This window comes from Heptranchias perlo, chromosome 10 (assembly GCF_035084215.1).
Source record: "Heptranchias perlo isolate sHepPer1 chromosome 10, sHepPer1.hap1, whole genome shotgun sequence".
Lineage (NCBI taxonomy): Eukaryota > Metazoa > Chordata > Chondrichthyes > Hexanchiformes > Hexanchidae > Heptranchias > Heptranchias perlo.
This window is the reverse complement of record NC_090334.1, coordinates 12347875-12370218: the sequence shown is the minus strand read 5'-3', so window position 1 is coordinate 12370218 and position 22344 is coordinate 12347875. Positions and strand designations below refer to the sequence as shown.

At 45.4% G+C, this 22344-nt stretch overlaps 1 protein-coding gene across 4 annotated transcripts in view; it reads right to left on the bottom strand.

Annotated features, from left to right (window-relative positions):
- Positions 1 to 22344, bottom strand: part of rpap1 (RNA polymerase II associated protein 1) — a 129469-nt gene that overhangs the window by 30412 nt on the left and 76713 nt on the right. For all 4 annotated transcript variants that reach the window (XM_067991234.1, XM_067991233.1, XM_067991235.1 and 1 more), the window contains exons 15-18: positions 18349 to 18506; positions 17319 to 17501; positions 8382 to 8580; positions 4395 to 4504 (exon numbers count right to left, since the gene is read on the bottom strand). In XM_067991234.1, the coding sequence (XP_067847335.1) occupies positions 4395 to 4504; positions 8382 to 8580; positions 17319 to 17501; positions 18349 to 18506 (650 nt within the window). The remainder of the gene's footprint in view (positions 1 to 4394; positions 4505 to 8381; positions 8581 to 17318; positions 17502 to 18348; positions 18507 to 22344) is intronic.

Here is a 22344-nt window from a genome sequence, read left to right as displayed (position 1 = left end):
CTCCCATTCATTGTGTATTCCCTTGCCTTGTTAGTCCCTCCAAAGTGCATCACCTCGCACTTTTCCGGGTTAAATTCCATTTGCCACTGTTCCGCCCATCTGACCAACCCATCTATATCGTCCTGCAGACTGAGGCTATCCTCCTCGCTATTTACCACCCTACCAATTTTTGTATCATCAGCGAACTTACTGATCATACCTTTTACATTCATATCCAAGTCGTTAATGTAGACCACAAACAGCAAGGGACCCAGCACCGATCCCTGTGGTACCCCACTGGCCACAGGCTCCCAGTCACAAAAACAACCTTCGACCATCACCCTCTGCCTTCTGCCACTAAGCCAGTTTTGTATCCAAAGTGCCAAGGCACCCTGGATTCCATGGGCTCGTACCTTCTTGACCAGTCTCCTGTGGGGGACTTTATCGAAGGCCTTACTGAAATCCATGTATACCACATCCACTGCGTTACCCTCATCCACACGCCTAGTCAACCCCTCAAAAAATTCAATCAAATTAGTCAGACATGATCTTCCCTTGACAAAGCCATGTTGACTATCCCTGATTAATCCTTGCTTCTCCAAGTGGAGACTAATTTTGTCCTTCAGAATTTTTTCCAATAATTTTCCTACCACTGATGTTAGGCTCACTGGCCTGTAGTTCCCCGGTTTTTCCCTACTCCCCTTCTTGAATAATGGTATTACATTAGCGGTTCTCCAGTCCTCTGGCACATCCCCTGTGGCCAGAGAGGTTCTGAATATATGTGTTAGAGCCCCCGCAATCGTCCGGGCCTGGGGATTTATCTATTTTTAGGCCTGCTAAAACCGCCAATACCTCCTCCCGCTCGATGTTAATATGTTCGAGTATATCACAGTCCCCCTGCCGTATTTCTATGTCTACATCGTCCTTCTCCATAGTGAAAACAGATGCAAAAAATTCATTTAGAACCCCTCCTACATCTGCCGGCTCCACACACAGATTGCCATTTTTGTCCCTAATGGGCCCTATTTTTTCCCTAGTTATCCTCTTACCCTTAATATACTTATAAAACATCTTAGGATTTTCCTTTATTTTGCTCGCCAGTGTTATTTCATGGCCCCTCCTTGATCTCCTAATTTCTTTTTTAAGTATCCCCCTGCACTTTTTGTACTCCTCTAGGGCTTCCTCCGTCTTTAGCCTTTTGTATCTGCCAAAAGCCCTCCTTTTTTTCCTAATCCATTCTCGTATATCCCCTGACATCCAAGGTTCCCTGGAGTTCTTGGAACCACCCTTGACCTTTACGGGAACATGTTGCCATTGTATGGTCTCAATCTCCCTTCTGAAAGACTCCCATTGCTCCGATGCGGATTTTCCTACAAGCAGCTGATCCCAGTCCATTTTGGCCAGATCCTGCCTTATCCTATTAAAATCGGCCTTCCCCCAATTTAGAACCTTTATTTCCAGCCCCTCTCTGTCCTTTTCCATGACCACCTTAAATCTCACCGAATTATGGTCACTGTCACCAAAGTGCTCACCTACTAGCACTTCTTCCACTTGGCCGACCACATTCCCTAGAATTAGGTCCAGTACCGCCCCCTCTCTTGTAGGACTTTCTACATGCTGGCTCAAAAAGCTCTCCTGGATGCACGTTAAGAATTTTGTACCCTCTAAGCCTTTTACACTCTGAGTATCCCAGTTAATATTGGGGAAGTTGAAATCCCCCACTATTATTACCCTATTATTTGCACAATTTTCTGAGATTTGCCTACATATCTGTTCCTCTATCTCCCCCTGACTGTTTGGGGGCCTATAGTACACTCCCATCAAAGTGCTTGCCCCCTTTTTGTTTTTAAGCTCCACCCATATGGCCTCATTAGAGGAACCTGCTAATATATCATCCCTCCTTATGGCAGTAATTGATTCTTTAATTAATAATGCGACCCCCCCCTCCTCTTATACCTCCTCCTGGTCCTTATGGTCCTCTTGAAACCATAAAGTCCAAGGTGGAAACCTGGTCAATCCTTACATCGAGTTACATCAAGTCTACAGCATAGAAACAGGCCATTCAGCCCAACTGTTCTATGCCGCATTGATGCGCCACACGAGCCTCCTCCCACCCCTCTTTATCTAACCCTATCACCATATCCTTCTATTCCTTTCTTCCTCATCTGCTTATCTAGCTTCCCCTTAAACGCATCTATGCTATTTGCCTCAACTATTCCTTGTGGTAGCGAGTTCCACATTCTTACCACTCATTGGGTAAAGAAGTTTCTCCTGAACTCCCTATTGGATTTATTAGTGACTATCTTCTATTTATGACCCCTAATTCTGGGGTCTCCCACACGTGGAAACATTTTCCTTACATCTACCCTATCAAACCCTTACATTAACTTAAAGATCTCGATCAGGTCACCCCTCAGCCTTCTCTTTTCTACAGAAAAGAGCCCCAGCCCGATCAGCCTTACCTGATAATTATATCCTCTCAGTTATATCATCCTTGTGAATCTTTTTTGCACTTTCTCCAGTGCCTCTATATCCTTTTCACAATATGGAGACCAAAACTGTGCAAAGTACTTCAAGTGTGGTCTAGCCAAGGTTCTATACAAGTTTAACATAACTTCTCTGCTTTTCAAAATGAACCCAATGGTTGGGTTGCTTTTTATATGGCCTTATTAACCTGCGTTGCTAATTTTAGTGATTTGTGACTGTGTACCCCTACCCCTTTTTGACTCTTATTATCGACTATGTGGCCTCTTTATTCTTCCTATCAAAATGCACCACCTCAAACTTATCTATATTGAAATTCATTTGCCAATTACATGCCCATTCTGCAACTTTATTAACGTCTTCATGCATTTTGACACATTCTTCCTTTGGTGTCATCTGCAAATTTTGAAATTGTACATCTGATTCCTGAGTCCAAATCATTAATGCAAATTGTGAACAACAGTGGTCCCAGCACTGATCCCTGTGGAACACCACTTCCTACCTTTTGCCTGTCTGATTAGCTACCCTTAACCCCTAATGTTTTCTCTTTTGTAGCCAGCTTGCTATCCATTCTGCTACCTGTCCCCTGACTCCACATGCTCTGACCTTAGTCGTGAGTCTACTGTACGGTACCTTATCAAACACCTTTTGAAAATCCAAATATATATCTACTCCATTACCCTTGTCTACTCTTTGTTACTTCTTCAACGAATTCAATAAGTTTGGTCAAGCCTGACCTTCCCTTTTGAAATCAGTGCTGACTGCTCTTCATTATATTTTTGTTTTCTAGATGTTTTTCAATTACATCTTTGAGTGAAGATTTCATTATCTTTCCTACCACCGATGTTAAGTTAATTGGTCTGTAGTTCCGGCTCTCTTTTTAAATAGAGGAATCACATTAGCTGTCATTCAGCCCTTGCTGATTGGGAAAGGGAGCTTTAACAGGGGAAGAATGGAAGCAGGAAGGGACCCACTGACTTAGGAAGTTCAGTTAAAGTGGTTGCCTATAAAGTCAACCGCTAGCAACTACAAAGGTACCTGCTCCCCTCAGATCTAAAATTGTTAAGCAACCTTTCGGTGGGACCCAGCATCTGGTCTGTAATGGAGCTTTAGATCCCAGAGTTCTGAAGGCAGAACTTCTAGGTTGCCCAGAACAATGTCCAAGGATGTCATCCTGTCCTTGGGCTATAGCTGGGACCTCCCATAACTGACTGTGAATCCTATCCTTGGCCTGTTTCAAATATAGGCTGCCCATCTGAGCTGGTAGAACTCAAGGATGGAGCTATGATGAGTCATCCTACTATCAGATATAAATGGATGTGCTACATTCTGAGACGCATGGTGACCACTGACAGGCACGTCACGAAGTCCCAGGGGTTGAGCAGAGACTAAGGCAAGGACGCTGGATTGACTACTTTTTCTTCCCAATCTGAGCCTGAGAAACTTCCAATGGGATGGCCATATACATCCTTAAGATGCATGAACTGTCGGTGGTGTATCTATATGGTAATAAGCATCCTTAAGGTCAATGATGTCCATTCAACTGGTTGCATCGTCTGGATAAGCTCTGGAAATGTGAACATTTTGAACTCCTGCAGTTTTAGTCCCGAGATCGAACGTACGGACCAGTCCCACTCTGTCTCTTTGGGGACTGTGCAGCGGCAATCACTCACACCATCTGAACTGCAAAAAGCTGGTATTATGCTAGTTTGAGATTAGGTGGCAGCTCCGTGGCTATATCATTTGTGAATCATGAGGTGCTGTCACCCTGCAGCAAGTGTTCTATGCTGTGGCTCCCTCCTGTAAACTCTAAGCTTTGATCCGTCTTCCACTCCTGCCCAGCCCTCCGCCCCCAAATCAGGCATTAACAATTAATGTCAGACTGCACAAATGGTAGAGATTTCACAGTTCTAAAGCAAATAACAGCTTACCTGAGATCCTCAAACATGTTCTCTAATACTGGCAGGTTGAGGAATGGAAACAAGGTCTCCGAGCAAAACTGCTCCAATTCTTCTAAACACTTGATTGGTCTATAGGAAGGCTGCGGCAAATTCAAGAGAACAGCATTAGAAGGACATGGTGAGAGCAGCTCACTGTGTGTCTGACCTACACAAGGGGACAGTCAGAGCATTCAACATAGACTGGGACAGTAACAGTGTGAAGGGCAAAGAGAGAGAGGAATTCATGAAATGTGTTCAAGAGATCTTTCTTCAACAGTGTTTCCAGCCCAATCAGGAAGGAAACAATGCTGGATCTAGTTCTGGGGAATGAAATGGGGCAGGTGGAGCATGTTTCAGTGGGGGAACACTTGGGGAACAATGATCATAATATCATTAGGTTTAGAATAGTTATGGAAAAGGACAAGCAACAATCAAATGTGAAAATACTTAACTAGAGGAGGGCAAATTTCAGTGAGTTAAAAAGGGATCTTGCCCAGCTGGATTGGAGTCAAAAATTGGTAGGCAAAACAGTAATTAAACAATGGGAGGCCTTCAAGGAGGAGATGGTTCAGGTACAGAGTAGACACATCCCTATGAGGGGGAAAGGAAGGGCATCCAAAGCTAGAGCTCCCTGGATGACTAAAGACATGGAGATTAAAATGAAACAGAAAAAGGAGGCTTATGATGAATATAAGGTTCATAATACAATAGAGAACCAAGCTAAATACAGAAAGTACACAGGAGATCGAAAAAAGGGAATAAGAGAGGCAAAGAGAGAGTACCAGAATAGATTAGTGGCTAACATAAAAGGGAATCCAAAAGTCTTTTATAAACATATAAATAGTAAAAGGGTAGTCAAAAGGGTGGGACCGATTAGGGACAAAAAAGGAGATCTTCTTGTGGAGGCAGAGGGCATGGCTGAGGTACTAAATAAATACTTCACATAGGTCTTCACTAGAGAAAAGAATGCTGCCATTGTAGCAGTAAAGGAGGAGGTAGTAGCGATATTGGATAGGAGAAAAATAAAGAGAAGGTACTTAAAAGATTGGCAGAACAGAAAGTAGGAAAGTCACCCAGTTCAGATGGGATGCATCCTAGGTTACTGAGGGAAGGGTGGAAATTGTCAAGGCTCTGGCCACAATCTTTCAATCCTCCTTAGATATGGGGATGGTGCTGGAGGACTGGAGGATTGCAAATGTTACTCCTGTTTAAAAAACGGGAGAGGGATAAACCCGGCAATTACAGGCCAGTCAGCCTATTATCAGTGGTGGGGAAACTTTTAGAGTCAACAATCTGGGACAAAATTAATTGGTACTTAGAAAAGTACGAGCTAATAAATGAAAGTCAGCACAGATTTGTTAAAGGAAAATCATATTTGACTAACTTGATTGAGTTCTTTGATGAAGTAACAGAGAGGGTTAATGAGGGTAGTGTGGTTGATGTGTATATGGACAAAGGCATTTGCTAAAGATCCACATAATAGCCTTGATAGCAAAATTAAAGCCCATGGATTTAAAGGGATACAAAATTGACTAGGGGACAGAAAGCAGAGAGTAGTGGTGAACGGTTGTTTTTCAGATTGGAGGGAAGTATGCAGTGGTGGTCCCCAGGAGTCAGTATTAGGGCCACTGCTCTTTTTGATATATATTAATGACCTGAACTTGGGTATAGAGGGTGTAATTTGAAATCTGCAGATGAGACGAAACTTGGAAATGTGGTAAACAATGTGGAGAATAGTAACAGATTTCAAGAGGTCATAGACAGACTGGTGAAATGGGCAGACACATGGCAGATGAAATTTAACGCAGAGAAGTGTGAAGTGATGCATTTTGGTAGGAAGAATGAGGAGAGGCAATATAAACTAAATGGTACAATTTTAAAGGGGGTACAGGAACAGAGAGACCTGGGGGTGCACATATATAAATCTTTGAAGGTGGCAGGACAAGTTGAGAAGGCTGCTTAAAAAAAAGCATATGGGATGCTGGGCTTTATTAATAGAGGCATAAAGTACAAAAGCAGGGAAGTTATGCTAAACCTTTATAAAACATTGGTTAGGCCTCAACTAGAATAGCGTGTTCAATTCTGGACACCACTCTTTAGGAAGGATGTCAAGGCCTTAGAGGGGGTGCAGAAGATATTTACTAGAATGGTGCCAGGGATGAGGGACTTCAGTTATGTGGAAAGACTGGAGAAGCTGGAGTTGTTCGCCTTAGAAGGTTAAGTGGAGATTTAATAGAGGTGTTCAAAATTATGAACGGTTTTGACAGAGTAAATAAGGAGAAACTGTTTCCAGTGGCAAAAGGGTCGGTGACCAGAGGACACAGATTTAAGATGATTGGCAAAAGAGCCAGAGGCGACATGAGGAAACGTTTTTTTACGCAGCGAGTTGTAATGATCTGGAATGCACTGCCTGAAAGGGTGGTGGAAGCAGATTCAATAGTAGCTTTCAAAAGGTAATTGGATAAATACTTGAAGGGGAAAAATTTACAGGGCTATGGGGAAAGAGCAGGGAAATGGGACTAACTGGATAGCTCTTTCAAAGAGCTGGCACAGTCATGATGGGCTGTACGTACTATGATACTATGCTGATACTAATGCGCATCTGACTGGAGAGAGCAGGGTCCAGCTAAGCTACAGTGAGTTTGTGTGACTCTGATCACCATATCCCTTGAGATATGGTTTATAAAACTAAATCTGGTCGTAGAAATTGGCAGTCAGGGAGTGGGAGGGGGGAAGCCCAGGAACAGATAGAAAGGCAGGAGGTTGTGGGAACCAGCAGTACTAAGACAATACAGGGTCCGTGTTACAAATAACTCATTAAAATATAGACTTATCAAATTATCTGAAAGGAGCAGGATCCTGTAGTTGGTTGCTATAGCACCATCTAGGTTGGTGACAGATGTTGGGGGGGCACTCAAGCATCAGTAGGCAAGTGCACCAACTACTCTACAGACCAAGCGTGGAGAATTCAAGCAGATCGATAGCACTCTCGCCTCTGAGTCAGAACGGTTGTGGGTTCAAGCCCCACTCCAGAGACTTGAGCACACGAACCAGGCTGACACTTCAATGCAGTACTGAGGGAGAGCTGCACTATTGGAGGTGCCGTCTTTCGCATGAGACGTTAAATCGAGACCCCGTCTGCCATTTCATAAAAAATCCCAAGGCACTATTAGTAGAAGAGCAGGGGAGTTCTCCCCAGTGTCCTGGCCAATATTTATTCTTCAACCAACACCTCCAAAAACAGATCTGGTCATTTATCTCACTGCTGTTTGTGTCACTTTACTATGCATAAATTGGCTGCCGCGTTTGATTCCATACGAACAGGGACTACACTTCAAACGTAATTTATTGTCTGTCAAGCATTTTGGGATGTCCCGAGGTCATGAAAGGCACTGTATAAATCAAGTTCTTTCTAGAGGTAAGTTTTTTAAAAAGTTAATTCATGGGATATGGGCAAGGCCGACATTTATTGCCCATCCTTAGTTGGCCTGAGAAGGTAGTGGTGGTCCTTAGCAGTTTGATACAACTGAGTGGCTTGCTCGACCACTTCAGAGGACAGATAAGAGTCAACCACTTTGGCGTGGAACATGTAGGCCAGACCGGGTAAGGTCGGCAGGTTTCCTTCCCTAAAGGATATTAGTGAACCAGTTGGGTTTTTACAACAATCTGACAGTTTCATGGTCACTTTTTCTGATACCAGCTTTTTATTTCTAGATTTTTCAAAACTGAATTCAAATGCTCCAACTGCCATAGTGGGATTTGAACTCTGGATTACTAGTCCCTACATACAATCAATAGTGAAATCAAATAGTGACAGAAATAGCGTGACAAGTGTGACTGTGGCAGGAAAAGGAATAGTGTTTCAAGGTGTAAGTGTTACACATTAGGAAGTAAGTGCCACACAACAGGTCGTAACTGTCACACAACAGGAAATACATGCAGACACAAGATGTGTATGAGAAAACGCTAGTTGTGTACCTGTTGGGTGAGTTTACTGTAGTACACCCCCAGGTAGGTGATATACATTGCAGTCAGGTGTCTCGTGGTACTCCACATCGCTGGACAGCTAACTTCCTTGAGGCACCTTTTGAGACAGCCCTGCAGGAAGGGCTTGATACCCGCCACGTGACTCCAGTCCAATGAAGGAGGGGGAATATGTTCCACTTGATCCCCGGAACTACAGGGAGCGAATGGAGAAGTTACTGAGTGGTCTGCTTCATTTGGGGCAGCAGTGTCGCTAGCCCAAAGCAACAGGTTCGAGAGAAGGGGACTGCTTTAAAACGTTGAATACAATTGTTAAGGCTTCTGTGATTACTAGCCGGCAGCATCAACCGTGGCTCTGTGGTAACACTCTTGCATCTGAGTCAAAAGGTTGTGGGTTCAAGTCCAACTCCAGGGACTTGAGCACATAATCCAGGCTGATGGTGTAGTGCTGAGGGAGTGCTGCACTGTCAGAGGTGCCGTTTTTTGGATGAGAAGTTAAACCGACGCACCGCCTGCTCTCTCAGGTGGACGTAAAACGTCTCACAGCACAATTTCAAAGAAGAGCCAGGAAGTTCTCCCCGGCGTCCTGGGCAATATTTGTCCCTCATCCAACATCACTTTAAAAACAACCCAGATTATCTGGTCATTTATCTCATTGTTGTTTGTGGGACCTACATTACAACAGTGACTACACTTCAAAAGTAATTTGTTGCCTGTAAAGCATTTTGGGACGCCCTGAGGTTGTGAAACGCACTGCATAAAAGCAAGCCTTTCTTTCTTTTCACTGAGGGAATGCTGCACTGTCGGAGGTGCCGTCTTTCAGATGAGAGGTTAAACCAAAGCCCCGTCTGCCCCCTCAGGTGAGCGTAAAAAGATGCCACAGCACTATTCGAAGAGGAGAGAAATGCAAGTCTTTATTTCTTTAATGGAAGAAACCAGTTTGCCTCAAAATCAGGGAGTAGTTGAGCCATACAGACGAAGGCGGCCCCAGGTTCGACCTCCCAATATGTGCTGAATTAGATGATCTCACCCAGGGTGGGTGTAGGGGAGCTTCAGTTGGGCTCAGGTCTCTGGGGTCTCCCCAATGTCCACCAGAGATTTTCTACCTGAGAAATCAGGGATGAGGGCAGGATCAGGCGAGATGTGTTGTGACCCCCGTGGTAGAGCCAACACACACCCTTCAGGCTCACACAGGATGAGTGGCACTTGAGTGAGATCTTGGGGGAGAGCAAATGGCACTGGTGGAACCGAATCCAGCAAGGTGTTAGTGCCTTCAGGAGAAGGCTGGGAATGGAAGGAGGAGGTGAAAGGAGAGAAAGAGCTTAAAATCTCTTGGGGGTATTTAAACATTTTATCTGCATTCTCTACAACTCGATAAAATGTTCTCATTACTAATTACTAAGTAAGGAATCAAAAACACAATTTAATTCGTGAATTCCTAATTTAATGACCATCCAACTCCTAACAGAACTCCAATAAAAGTTGTGCAGTTTGAACTTTTAAACCCCAAATCCTGCTCTCAATGGATGCCTCCCCCGATGCAGAATCTCAGTAACTTCCCTCATGTTACCTGCCCTGCTCACTCCATCTTCCTTAGTGGGTGAGCTCCTGAGCATGCACCAGATGCAATGATGTACAGGCTATTTGGGGATTAGGAAAATAGACGCCTGACACCAATCTGCATGCCCTATCTGGAGCAGCAAGCACCCGATGCCATCCAGCTCGCCACCCTTAAAGCACCTGCCCGCTGATGCACCCAGCCCACATTGCGTGAAGGGGCTAGCACCCGACAGCACCCTGGTCGAAACACCGACATCCAACACCAGCCAGCTCAAACCATGCAAAGTAACAGATAGCTGAGAGTATCCAGCCCATCCCTGCCCAAAGCTGCTGGCACCCACGTCATCTGTTTAACACTCGGCTGGCACCCGGTGCCACCCAACCTGCCCCGTTTGAAGCAACAGGCAAATTGGCAATCCACCTCATGCCTTGCAGACTGACTTCACCCCATTTGACCAGCTGGCACCTGCAACTCGAACGCCCTGCTCCCATACAGGCAGGGTGACCAGAAAGAAGAAAAAAACTTATTAAATCATAGGACTTTACAGCATAGAAGGCCATTCAGCAAAACATGCCTCTTTGAAAGACCTATTCAATTAGCCCCACTCCCTGCTCCTTCCCCATAGCCCTGCAATTTTTACTTTTCAAGTATTTATCCAATTCCCTTTTGAAAGTTACTATTGAATCTGCTTCCTCCACCCTTTCAGGCAATGCATTCCAGATCGTAACAAACCGCTGCGTAAAAAATAATTCTCCTCATTTCACCTCCGGCTCTTTTGCCAATTATCTTAAATTTGTGTTCTCTGGTTACCGACCATCCTGCCAGTGGAAACAGTTTCTCCGTATTTACTCCATCAAAACCCTTCATTTATTTAGTGCCTTTCATAACCTCAGGACGTCCCAAAACACTTCACAGCCAATTATGCACTTTTGAAGTGCAGACACTATTGTAATATAGGGAACGCGGCAGCCAATTTTCGCACGCGAGGTCCCACAAACAATAATGTTATAATGACCAGATACTGTGATTTTTGTTTTAAGTGATGTTGGTTGAGGGATAAATATTGGTCAGGACACCGGGGAGAGTGTGATTTTTTTACATTCACCCGAGGGGGCAGATAGGGCCTCGGTTTAACCTCTCATCCGAAAGACAGCACCCCCGACACTATACTGTGCTACACTGGAGCGTCAGCCTGGCTTATGTGCTCAAGACTCTGGGGTGGGACTTGAACCCACGAGCTTCTGACGCGGAGATGAGAGTGCGACTGCATACAGCAGCCTGTGTAAATCCTTCAAAGGGTTATAAATTAGAGCACAGAGCACCTCACGACAACGAGCAGCAGTGGTAACCTTGACAACAGCCTTGTCACAAGCTCCGAGAATACACGGGGGAATTGTTGCAGCACCAGTCACGAAGCCCCGCAATGGGTTTCACTTGGTATGACTGTTGACATTATGTGATTGACGAACGTGCTCTCCGATGTAACCAGTAATCCCATCACTGATGTTTAATGAGTACCTTTGGGTCTCCTTAATTTCATGAGGATAAAATGCAGTGTACACCAAGGAGTTGTCAATCACATTATTACTGACTATGAGATCATCAGATCCGATGGGAGGCATTTAAAAATAGGCAGCATTAATTTAAAAGTGTATTGCTGTGGGAAACAAAATCAGTCTTTGTTGCTGTATATAACGGTCGCTTAGCAACAGTCACCAACCCGACACAGCTGACACCTCCCCCACCCCCCGCCTTCTCCCCCCTCACCCCGATATATTCACTATCAAGTTCCAGTCACCCTACATCAGTCTGCAAACCTATCACAGTCGCCTTATGTCAGTCTAAGACCTGTTTCATTCATGAACAGTGGCGCCAAGCTGTCCAGGGGTATTATACTGTACAACAGCATGATAATGGTATATGATTAGGCACCAGGACAAATCCTTATATTGTTACAACGTATTCCTATAGTATTGTTATTGTCCCAAGGTGCTTCACCTGGGAGGGAGATTCCGGCACCGAGAAGGAACAAGGAGCAGAATTAAAGGAGGTGACAAAGGCAGTGTTGAAGAGATAGGCTTTCAGGAATTACATAGAATGTACAGCCATTCGGCCCAACTGGTCTATGCCAGCGTTCATGCATCACACGAGCCTCCTCCCACCCTACTTCATTTAACCCCATCAGCATAACCTTCTATTCATTCTCCCTCATGTACTCATCCAGCTTCCCCTATCTATGCTATTCACTTAAACTTAAATATGGTAGCAAGTTCCATATTCTCACCACTCTCTGGGTAAAGAAGTTGCTCCTGAATTCTTTATTGGATTTATTAGTGACTATTTTATATTTATGGCCCCTAGTTTTGGACTCCCCCACAAGTGGAAGCATCCTCTCTGTGTCTACCCTATCAAACCCCATCACAATTTGAAAGACCTCTATTAGGAAGGGAGGGGTGTAGGCTGGAGGTTGCATCGCTGAATTGAATTCAACGCGAAGACCGTGTGCATCTGCTGAGGGCAGCGGGGAACAACAATGAACTCGGAAAGCCTGAAATCACATTCACCATTGGAACGACACTGCAGCCGTGGTTCATTTGGTAGCGCTCTCGCCTCTGAGTCAGAAGGCTGTGGGTTCAAGTCCCACTCTAGCGACTTGAGCACAAAATCCAGGCTGACACTTCAGTACAGTACTGAGGGAGTGCTGCACTGTCAGAGATGCCGTCTTTAGGATGAGATGTTAAACCGAGGCCCCATCTGCCCCCTCAGGTGGACGTAAAAGATCCCATGGCACTATTTTGAAGAGAAAGGGAGTTCTCCCCAGTGTCCTGGTATATTTATAACTCAACCAACATCTAAAAACAGATTATCTGGTCAGTATCACATTGCTGGAGTACTGTGAGCAGTTCTGGACACCGCACCTTCGGAAGGACATATTGGCCTTGGAGGGAGTGCAGCGTAGGTTTTCTAGAATGATACCCAGACTTCAAGGGTTAAGTTACGAGGAGAGATTACACAAATTGGGGATGTATTCTCTGGAGTTTAGAAGGTTAAGGGGTGATCTGATCGAAGTTTATAAGATATTAAGGGGAACAGATAGGGTGGATAGAGAGAAACTATTTCCGCTGGTTGGGGATTCTAGGAGTGGGGGGCAAAGTCTAAAAATTAGAGCCAGACCTTTCAGGAGCGAGATTAGAAAACATTTCTACAAAGGGTGGTAGAAGTTTGGAACTCTCTTCTGCAAACGGCAATTGATACTAGCTCAATTGCTAAATTTAAATCTGAGATAGATAGCTTTTTGGCAACCAAAGGTATTAAGGGATATGGGCCAAAGGCAGGTATATGGAGTTAGATCACAGATCAGCCATGATCTTATCAAATGACGGGGCAGGCACGAGGGGCTGAATGGCCTACTCCTGTTCCTATGTTGTTTGTGGGATCTTGCTGTGTGCAAGTTGGCTGCCACGTTTCCTACACTATGACAGTGACTACACTTCAAAAGTACTCCATTGGCTGTAAAGCGCTTTGGGACGTCCTGAGGTCATGAAAGGCGCTATATAAAGACAAGTTCTTTCCGATGTTGACAATTAAGATTCGTTTTTTTTTATTCGTTCATGGGATGTGGGCGTCGCTGGCGAGGCCGGCATTTATTGCCCAACCCTAATTATCCTCGAGAAGGTGGTGGTGAGCCGCCTTCTTGAACTGCTGCAGTCCGTGTGGTGACGGTTCTCCCACAGTGCTGTTAGGAGGGGGAGTTCCAGGATTTTGACCCAGCGACAATGAAGGAACGGCGATATATTTCCAAGTCGGGATGGTGTGTGACTTGGAGGGGAACGCGCAGGTGGTGTTGATCCCATGTCCCTGCTGCTCTTGTCCTTCTAGGGGGTAGAGGTCGTGGGTTTGGGAGGTGCTGTCGAAGAAGCCTTGGCGAGTTGCTGCAATGCATCCTGTGGATGGTACACACTGCAGCCACTGTGCGCCGGTGATGAAGGGAGTGAACGTTTAGGGTGGTGGATGGGGTGCAAATCAAGCGGGCTGCTTTGTCCTGGCTGGTGTCGAGCTTCTTGAGTGTTGTTGGAGCTGCACTCATTCAGGCAAGTGGAGAGTATTCCATCACACTCCTGACTTGTGCCTTGTAGATGGTGGAAAGGCTTTGGGGAGTCAGGAGGTGAGTCACTCGCCGCAGAATACCCAGCCTCTGACCTGCTTTTGTAGCCACAGTATTTATATGGCTGGTCCAGTTAAGTTTCTGGTCAATGGTGACCCCCAGGATGTTGATGGTGGGGGATTCGGCGATGGTAATGCCGTTGAATGTCAAGGGGAGGTGGTTAGACTCTCTCTTCTTGGAGATGGTCATTGCCTGGCACTTGTCTGGCGCGAATGTTACTTGCCACTTATCAGCCCAAGCCTGGATGTTGTCCAGGTCTTGCTGCATGCGGGCTCAGACTGCTTCATTATTTGAGGGGTTGCGAATGGAACTGAACACTGTGCAATCATCAGCAAACATCCCCACTTCTGACATTATGATGGAGGGAAAGTCATTGATGAAGCAGCTGAAGATGGTTGGGCCTAGGACACTGCCCTGAGGAACTCCTGCAGCAATGTCCTGGGGCTGAGATGATTTGCCTCCAACAACCACTACCATCTTCCTTTGTGCTAGGTATGACTCCAGCCACTGGAGTGTTTTTCCCGATTCCCATTGACTTCAATTTTACTAGGGCTCCTTGGTGCCACATTCGGTCAAATGCTGCCTTGATGTCAAGGGCAGTCACTCTCATCTCACCTCTGGAATTTAGCTCTTTTGTCCATGTTTGGACCAAGGCTGTAATGAGGTCTGGAGCCAAGTGGTCCTGGCGGAACCCAAACTGAGCATCGGTGAGCAGGTTATTGGTGAGTAAGTGCCGCTTGATAGCACTGTCGATGACACCTTCCATCACTTTGCTGATGATTGAGAGTAGGCTGATGGGGCGGTAATTGGCCAGATTGGATTTGTCCTGCTTTTTGTGGTCAGGACATACCTGGGCAATTTTCCACATTGTCAGGTAGATGCCAGTGTTATAGCTGTACTGGAACAGCTTGGGTCAGCGTTCCAGTTTCTATCCACAAGAAACCATCGAGGAATCTCACTGATAACTGGTGGCTGTTCAGGTGGGTCATCGGGCTGCCGCAGCGTGTATATCAGATGCTTCGAAGGCGTGCGGAGTTATCGAGAAGGATTTTGCTCGTGAAGCGTTGGATAGGCGCTGTATTGATACGAGATCACATAAGGCTCAGAGGAAACCCACTTACCTCCGTCTCGTCAGTCCTCGGAAGGCTTCTGACCTTGTGCCCTGCACAGCCATCAGAGAAGCTGGAGGTTTGGGAGTAAATGGCTGAACCTTGGACTTTACCCAAGATATGTACTCCAGCTCCAAAGGTAAAAGAGAGACTCAGTGAGCCCACCACTCTCGAAAGAGCAGTAAGGTTAGGTTGTCCACGGTCAATGTCTTCATTTCTAATCTGTTGGATGGCATCGTAAGGCACAGCCTTGGATTGTCTATTCGGGCATTTCCTAAAGTATTTCAGTGCTCCTTTTTGCAGATGATAGTCTTATTGTTAGACTCACTTGGGGATCCAGTGTGCTCTACTCACCATTATGAATTAGGAACAGGAGTAGGCCATTCAGCCCATCCAACCTATTCCGTTATTCAATTAGATCATGGCTGATCTGTATTTTAACTCCATCTACCCGTCTTGGTTCTGTAACCTTTAATACCCTTGCCTAACAAAAATCCATCAATCTCAGTTTTGAAATTTTCAAATGACCCCCAGCCTCAACAGCTTTTTTAGGGGGGTGGGGGGGGCGCGGGGGGAAAGAGAGTTCCAGATTTCCACTACCCTTTGTGTGAAGAAGTGCCTCCTGACATCACCCTTGAATGGCCTGGCTCTAATTTTAAGGTTATGCTCCCTTGTTCACCAGAGGAAATAGCTTCTCTCCATCTACCCTATCAAATCCTTTAATCATCTTAAATACCTCAATTAATTCAACCCTTAATCTTCTATACTGAAGGGAATTCCAGCCTAGTTTATGTAATCTCGCCTCATAATTTAACCCATGGAGCCCTGGTAACATTCTGGTGAATCTGCACTGCACTCCTTCCAAGGCCAATATATCCCTTCTAAGGTGCGGTGCCCAGAATGGGGTGGAACAATAAGATATGGTGGTAGAAGTACCGAATGCATGCCTCAAGAGGGGATGTCAAAAGGTACCAATTGGAAAATATAAGGGGCATCTGTCCCAATTACTGATTCATAATGGTAGCTGGAGAATACGAGCTTCAGCCTTGATGCTGTCCTTTGGGACTGCGCACTATGGGTTGACCTTTCTCATTCTGCTTCAATGCCCCAATGCAGGTTAAGCTTTCAGTGTCCCTCATGGTTCAGAGGGACTCATCTTTTGGAAGAGATGTTAAACCAAAGCCCCGTCTGCCCTCTCAGGCGGATGTAAAAGATCCCATGGCACTATCGGGGAGTTCTCCCCGGTGTCCTGGCCAATATTTATCCCTCAACCAACATCACCAAATCAGATTATCTGGTCATTTATCTCACTGCTGTTTGTGGGACCTTGTTCTGCACAAATTGGCTGCCATGTTTCCTACTTTTTTACACAGCTAGTGGTTAGGATCTGGAACGCACTGCCTGAGGGGTTGGTGGAGGCAGATTCAATTATGGCCTTCAAAAGGGAACTGGATAAGTACCTGAAAGGAAAAAATTTGCAGGGCTACGGGGATAGGGCGGGGGAGTGGGACTAGCTGGATTGCTCTTGCATAGAGCTGGCACGGACTCGATGGGCCGAATGGCCTCCTTCTGTGCTGTAACCTTTCTATGATTACAACAGTGACTACACTTCAAAAGTACTTAATTGGCTGTAACGTGCTTTGGGGCGTCCTGAGGTCCTGAAAGTCGTGAAATAAATGCAGGTCCTTTCTAGAGCTCCTATGGATACAATGGAAGGACTCACGTGGCAGTCCTGTGGCAATCCGTGAGGTGGATTAGTCGCAAAATGGGGATTCAATCGCAGGAAGGGAGGGTGGGAGTTAGAGTTTGCACTCCATATCGGGCTAACAGAAACTCTACCTGTGTGGGTTTCTCAGTAGCTTGAATTGGAGACTCAAACACAGAGATGGGTTTCCACATGCGTCACAGGCATCCAGTTGACCAAAGTAAAATAGGTCACTGATGGTTGAGTGGGGGGTGGGGAGCACACAATACTCCAGGCTCAGAAGTGTGAAGGGTGGGATCTGGGGCGTATGGCCGGAGGAAAATTGAGAGAAAATGGAGTTTGACCCAAATTGGAACTTCAGAACGGTCAGATAGGAGATTCAAAGAGGTACCTGGAGGTGAGTTGGGCCTGCAGTTCAACAGCACAGCCTGCAGTGTGAGTAATGTTGATTAGGAGGCAAATCAATGCCTCGGCTCTCTGCAAGGAATAATCGTGCAATGGATCCTCCTCCTTCAGCTGGGAGACCAGGCTCGGCAGGGTCTGAAGCGTCTTCATCAGCGCAGGATAAAAATCCCTGGAACACAAAGAGCAATGAGCCACACAGCGAGAGGATATTTGCTCTCCCTTCAAATGAGCAAGGAGACTTTCAGCACTAAAACTATTTGGAAGCAATTTAAACTAGATCTTTGCTGATTCCTCTTCACCACCATCCCTCAGGCCATCTCCCACACCCTCCTTGCAGTTCCCAGAACTTGCAAAGAAATACCCACCAACTCCATCTCAGCTGTAGCTCAGTGGGTAGCACTCTCACCTCTGACTCAGAGGGTTGTAGGTTCAAGCTCTACTCTAGAGACTTGAGCACATAATCTAGGCTGACACTCCAGTGCAGTACTGAGGGAGTGCTGCACGGTCGAAGGTGCCGTTTGCGGGATCTTGCAAATTGGCTGCCTGCGATTCCTACATTACAACAGTGACTACACTTCAAAAGTATTTCACTGGCTGTGAAGCGCTTTGGGACATCCTGAGATCATAAAAGTTGCTATATAAATGCAAGTTCTTTCTTTCTTCCCCATACGGAAATGATGGCCAGGAAAAGGCCAGCTGGTCCATCAAACCTGCCCCACACTCACCCCGCGCCCGTGCCCACCCCCCCCCCCCCCCCCAACAAACACATGCACTCTTCTCCCCAAATCGCACCCCTCCCCAGAAGGTCCTCACATGCCCCACCCTAATCCTCAAATCACATGCCACGCATACCCCCGCCCTTACCAGCCTTCCTCCTCCACCATACCCAGGCACTCATCCAGCATATTCACCCGCCCCCTACGCACTCCCCTCACCCCCATCCCACACACATTAAGCGCATCCCTGATAAATGTTCCAATCCTGCACTCATCTCTCGCTTATCACTGCATACTCACTTGTACAGGTCACATGCTTGTCCATAGTTGGCTGCGACAGCCCATAACCGCAAGGCCTCAATGCTCAATGCAAAGGCCTCCTGCCGTTCCAAGGGTAAATCGCGAGGATCTTCCACTACAAACCTCCCGATTCGTCCCTTCATGTTGTATTTGTTTAACTGTTTAAAAATATATATTAACAACACAAATTGTGTTATTAAGCAATCTGGTCATTGGTGAATTATCATAGCCCAACAATTACATCCAGGCTAGTTAGACACAGCAAGTGTGTGTCTACTTTGTGTGTACTCTCACTACAAAGAGCTACTTCCCTCAAGGGATCTTTTCCAATTATATTTGATGTTGTTTGGGGGGATAGCTGAAGTGAGAGCTATTAGTGCTGGAAAATTGAGCGCTTTCCCACTGAAGACAACTAATGTCAGCATCAAACACTCCCAGGGCAGGTACAGGTTAGATAAAGAGTAAACCTCCCTTCTACACTGTCCCATCAAACACTCCCAGGGCAGGTATGGCACGGGTTAGATACAGAGCAATACTCCCTCCACAATATCCCATGAAACATTCCCAAGGCAAGTACAGCACGGGTTAGATATAGAGTAAAGCTCCCTCTACACAGTCCCACCAAACACTCCCAGGGCAGGTGCAGCATGGGTTAGATACAGAGTAAAGCTCCCTCTACACTGTTCCGCCAAACACTCCCAAATACAAGTAAGATGTGAAATTAATTTCTCTCTATTCTGCCCTAAATATGTGCTTTAGCCGCAACCTTAGTTGAGCGTGACCTACTGGAGAACTGACATTCTAATGGTTTTTTGAAATAAGGCTGCCAATTCAGTGTTGAATTAGGAACAATTCTCTTCTGTAGGCTTTGGCCCATTGAGTGGCATAAAATTGTTCAAACACGTCTCACGTTAAGACCCTTATGCGACAAAAATAGAAAACCAGTAATAAATCAATTTTAAGGTTATAAGCCAAGAATGACGCTCAAAGTGGGTGACCAGAGATGGCCAGGCTGTGACAAAAGGTCGATCCTAATCAAAAATTAATTAAGATAAAAGTACTTTGATCTAAGGTGTGAACTGAATTGTACCATACGAACGCTGGCAGGTGTTGGGGGATTGGATTAGATTAGACAGCGTGTGTTTGATTTTGTTATCATCATGTCATCGTGGTTCCACCTTCCACCCTCCAAAAACTTGAGCTCATATCCTAACTTGCACCAAGTCCCATTCATCCATCACCCGTGCTTGCCGACCTACATTGGCTCCCAGTCCGGGAAGCCTCTATTTTAAAATTCACATCCTTGTTTTCAAATCCCTCCATGGCCTTGTCCCTCCCTATCTCTGTAACCTCCTCCAGCCCTACAACCCTCTGAGATCGCTGCGCTTCTCCAATTTTTGCCTCTTGCGCATCCTCGATTTTAATCGCTACACCATTGGCGGCCGTGCCTTCAGCTGCCTAGGCCCTAAGCTCTGAAATTCCCTCCCTAAACCTCTCCGCCTCTCTACCTCTCTCTCCTCCTTTAAGACGCTCCTTAAAACCTACCTCTTTGATCAAGATTTTGGTCACCTCTCCTAATATCTCCTTATGTGGCTTAGTGTCGAATTTTGTTTGATCATCACTCCTGTGAAGCACCTTGGTATGTTTTGCTATGTTAAAGGCGCTATATAAATGCAAGTTGTTGCTGTTGTTGTCTGAGCGACTTTTTCCTTGGACCGTGATTGACCACCAGCCGCAGCCAAGGCCCAAATCAGCACAGGCAACCCCGAGACCGTACAAACTTGGGATTTTAAATGCTATAGATTTTAAGACTGAGGGACAATAAGAACTTCCACGGTCTTGAAGTCCAGGGAAAGAATCATTCATTTACCAGCAATTGTGTTACAATTCTGATAGAATTCCAGAAGAATGAGGCATCAACCAGATATAGAGTATTTCAACCCAGATCAAATTGTCTGCCTCTTTGAAATTCGCAGGGGAGAGGTTTCATTTCAACAGAAGGATTTGCACTGGATTGTAACAGGAGTTGCAGCCAGAATCAGAACAGCCTTCTGTAATTTCAGCTGCTTTTCAAGCAGCCATGAAGATCAGGGAGGCTGTAAACATTTACACCGCTTGTTCTTCCATGATCATTAACCCAGGGATCTGATCATCAGCCACAATGAATTTCATCTCCATTTAATTATTTCCAAAACCAGAGGAACAGCAGTTAGGTATCAAATAACTCTTGGAATCAGAGCTTGGCTTATGCAGATACATGGTAACAGTGTCCACACACGTGCTGAGATTTCAACAGGGAGCCTCACCATCAGGATTCAACGCTATGAGGGAGCTGGATTATCAGCAGAGGTGCAGTCAGTATTGGCTGGGAGGAGATACTGAGCCCAACAGTGTGAGGGAGCTGGATTAACATCAGTAGAAATATAGTCAGTAGCTCAGGGTGCTGGCTGGGTGGCGTTACTGAGAGTCAGTGTGAGGGAGCTGGATTAACATCAGTAGAGATACAGTCAGTAACACAGGGTGCTGGGGGAGGGGTTACTGAGTGACAGTGTGAGGGAGCTGGATTAACATCAGTAGAGGCCAAATGGCCTCCTTCCGTGCTGTAACCTTTCTATGATTCTATGGAAAGGAAAATTGTGCCAGAAGCAGGAGGATGGAAAATGTGACACCCTTCTTCAAAGAGGAGATATCGATGAGGCAGAAAGTTGTAGGTTAGTCTTACTTCAGGTGTTGGTAAATTGCCAGAGTCCATAATATGGGATGAAATTACTTAATACTTGGAGAGAAATGAGCTGATCTGGGCCAAGCAGCCTGTATTTCTAAAAGGCAGGTTATGCTTGACCAACCTTAGAGAATTCTTTGCAAAAACACAGATAGGTATAGGAAATTCAGTGGATGTGATAAATAAGGAGTTTCAAAAGGCACTGCAATTAAGGGGTAATACAGTCACATTAATAGAGAGAAGGTCAAAGGGAAAAAAGCAGAATAGGAGTAAAAGGAAGTTTCTCAGACTAGAAAGATACGGTGAGTAATGTTCCACAGGGGTCTTTGTTGGGGGTCACTCTTATTCCCAATATAAATAAAGGATCTGGATTTAGGAATTGAGGGAACAGTATTGACATTTGCCAATGACGCTGATTTGGCCAAGAATGGCGAACTGTGAGGAGGATTATGAAAGACTGCAAGAGGACATAGATGGGCAGAGAGGTGGCAGATGCAGGTCAACGTAGAAAAATGTGAAGTAACAGAACAGGGAAAAGAAACAGAACTTAAAGGCTTTAAATGGAGTACAGGAGCAGAGGGACTTGGATGTATGGATACACAGGTCAACAAATGTAGCCGGGCCAAGTAGATAAGACCTTAAAAAACAGGCAAAGGGAATCCTTGGTCTTGCATCCAAAAGTATAGAGTGCAAGACAAGCTGGAGGATTATACGCAGTTATGGACAGCCCCTTACAGGAATGATATAAAAACAGTGGAATAGGCGCAGTGCAGATTCAGTAAGATGTTACTATGAGTTATAGATATAAAGAGAGACTTGAGAAGTTGAGCCTTTTCTCACTGGAGCTGAGAAGGTTAAAGAGTGACCTGATAGAGGTCTACAAGATTTTGAAGGATTATATGGCCATAAAAAAAGCAAACCAAGCACTGAGGTTCATTTCTAGAGGGATAGAATTGAAAAGCAGAGAAGTTATGTTAAACTTGTATAGCACCTGGGTTAGACCACACTTATGCAGAGTTCTGGTCTTCATATTATAAAAAGGATATAGAGGCATTGGAGAAGGTGCAAAAATGATTTACATGGATGATACCAGAACTGAGAGGTTATAACTATCAGGAAAGATTGAACAAGCTGGGGGGCTCTTTGCTCTAGAAAAGAGAAGGTTGAGGGGTGACCTATTGGAGGTCTTTAAGATAATGAAAAGTTTTGATGGGGTAGATGTAGAGAAGATGTTTCCACTTGTGGGGGAGACCAAAACTAGTGGTCATAAATAT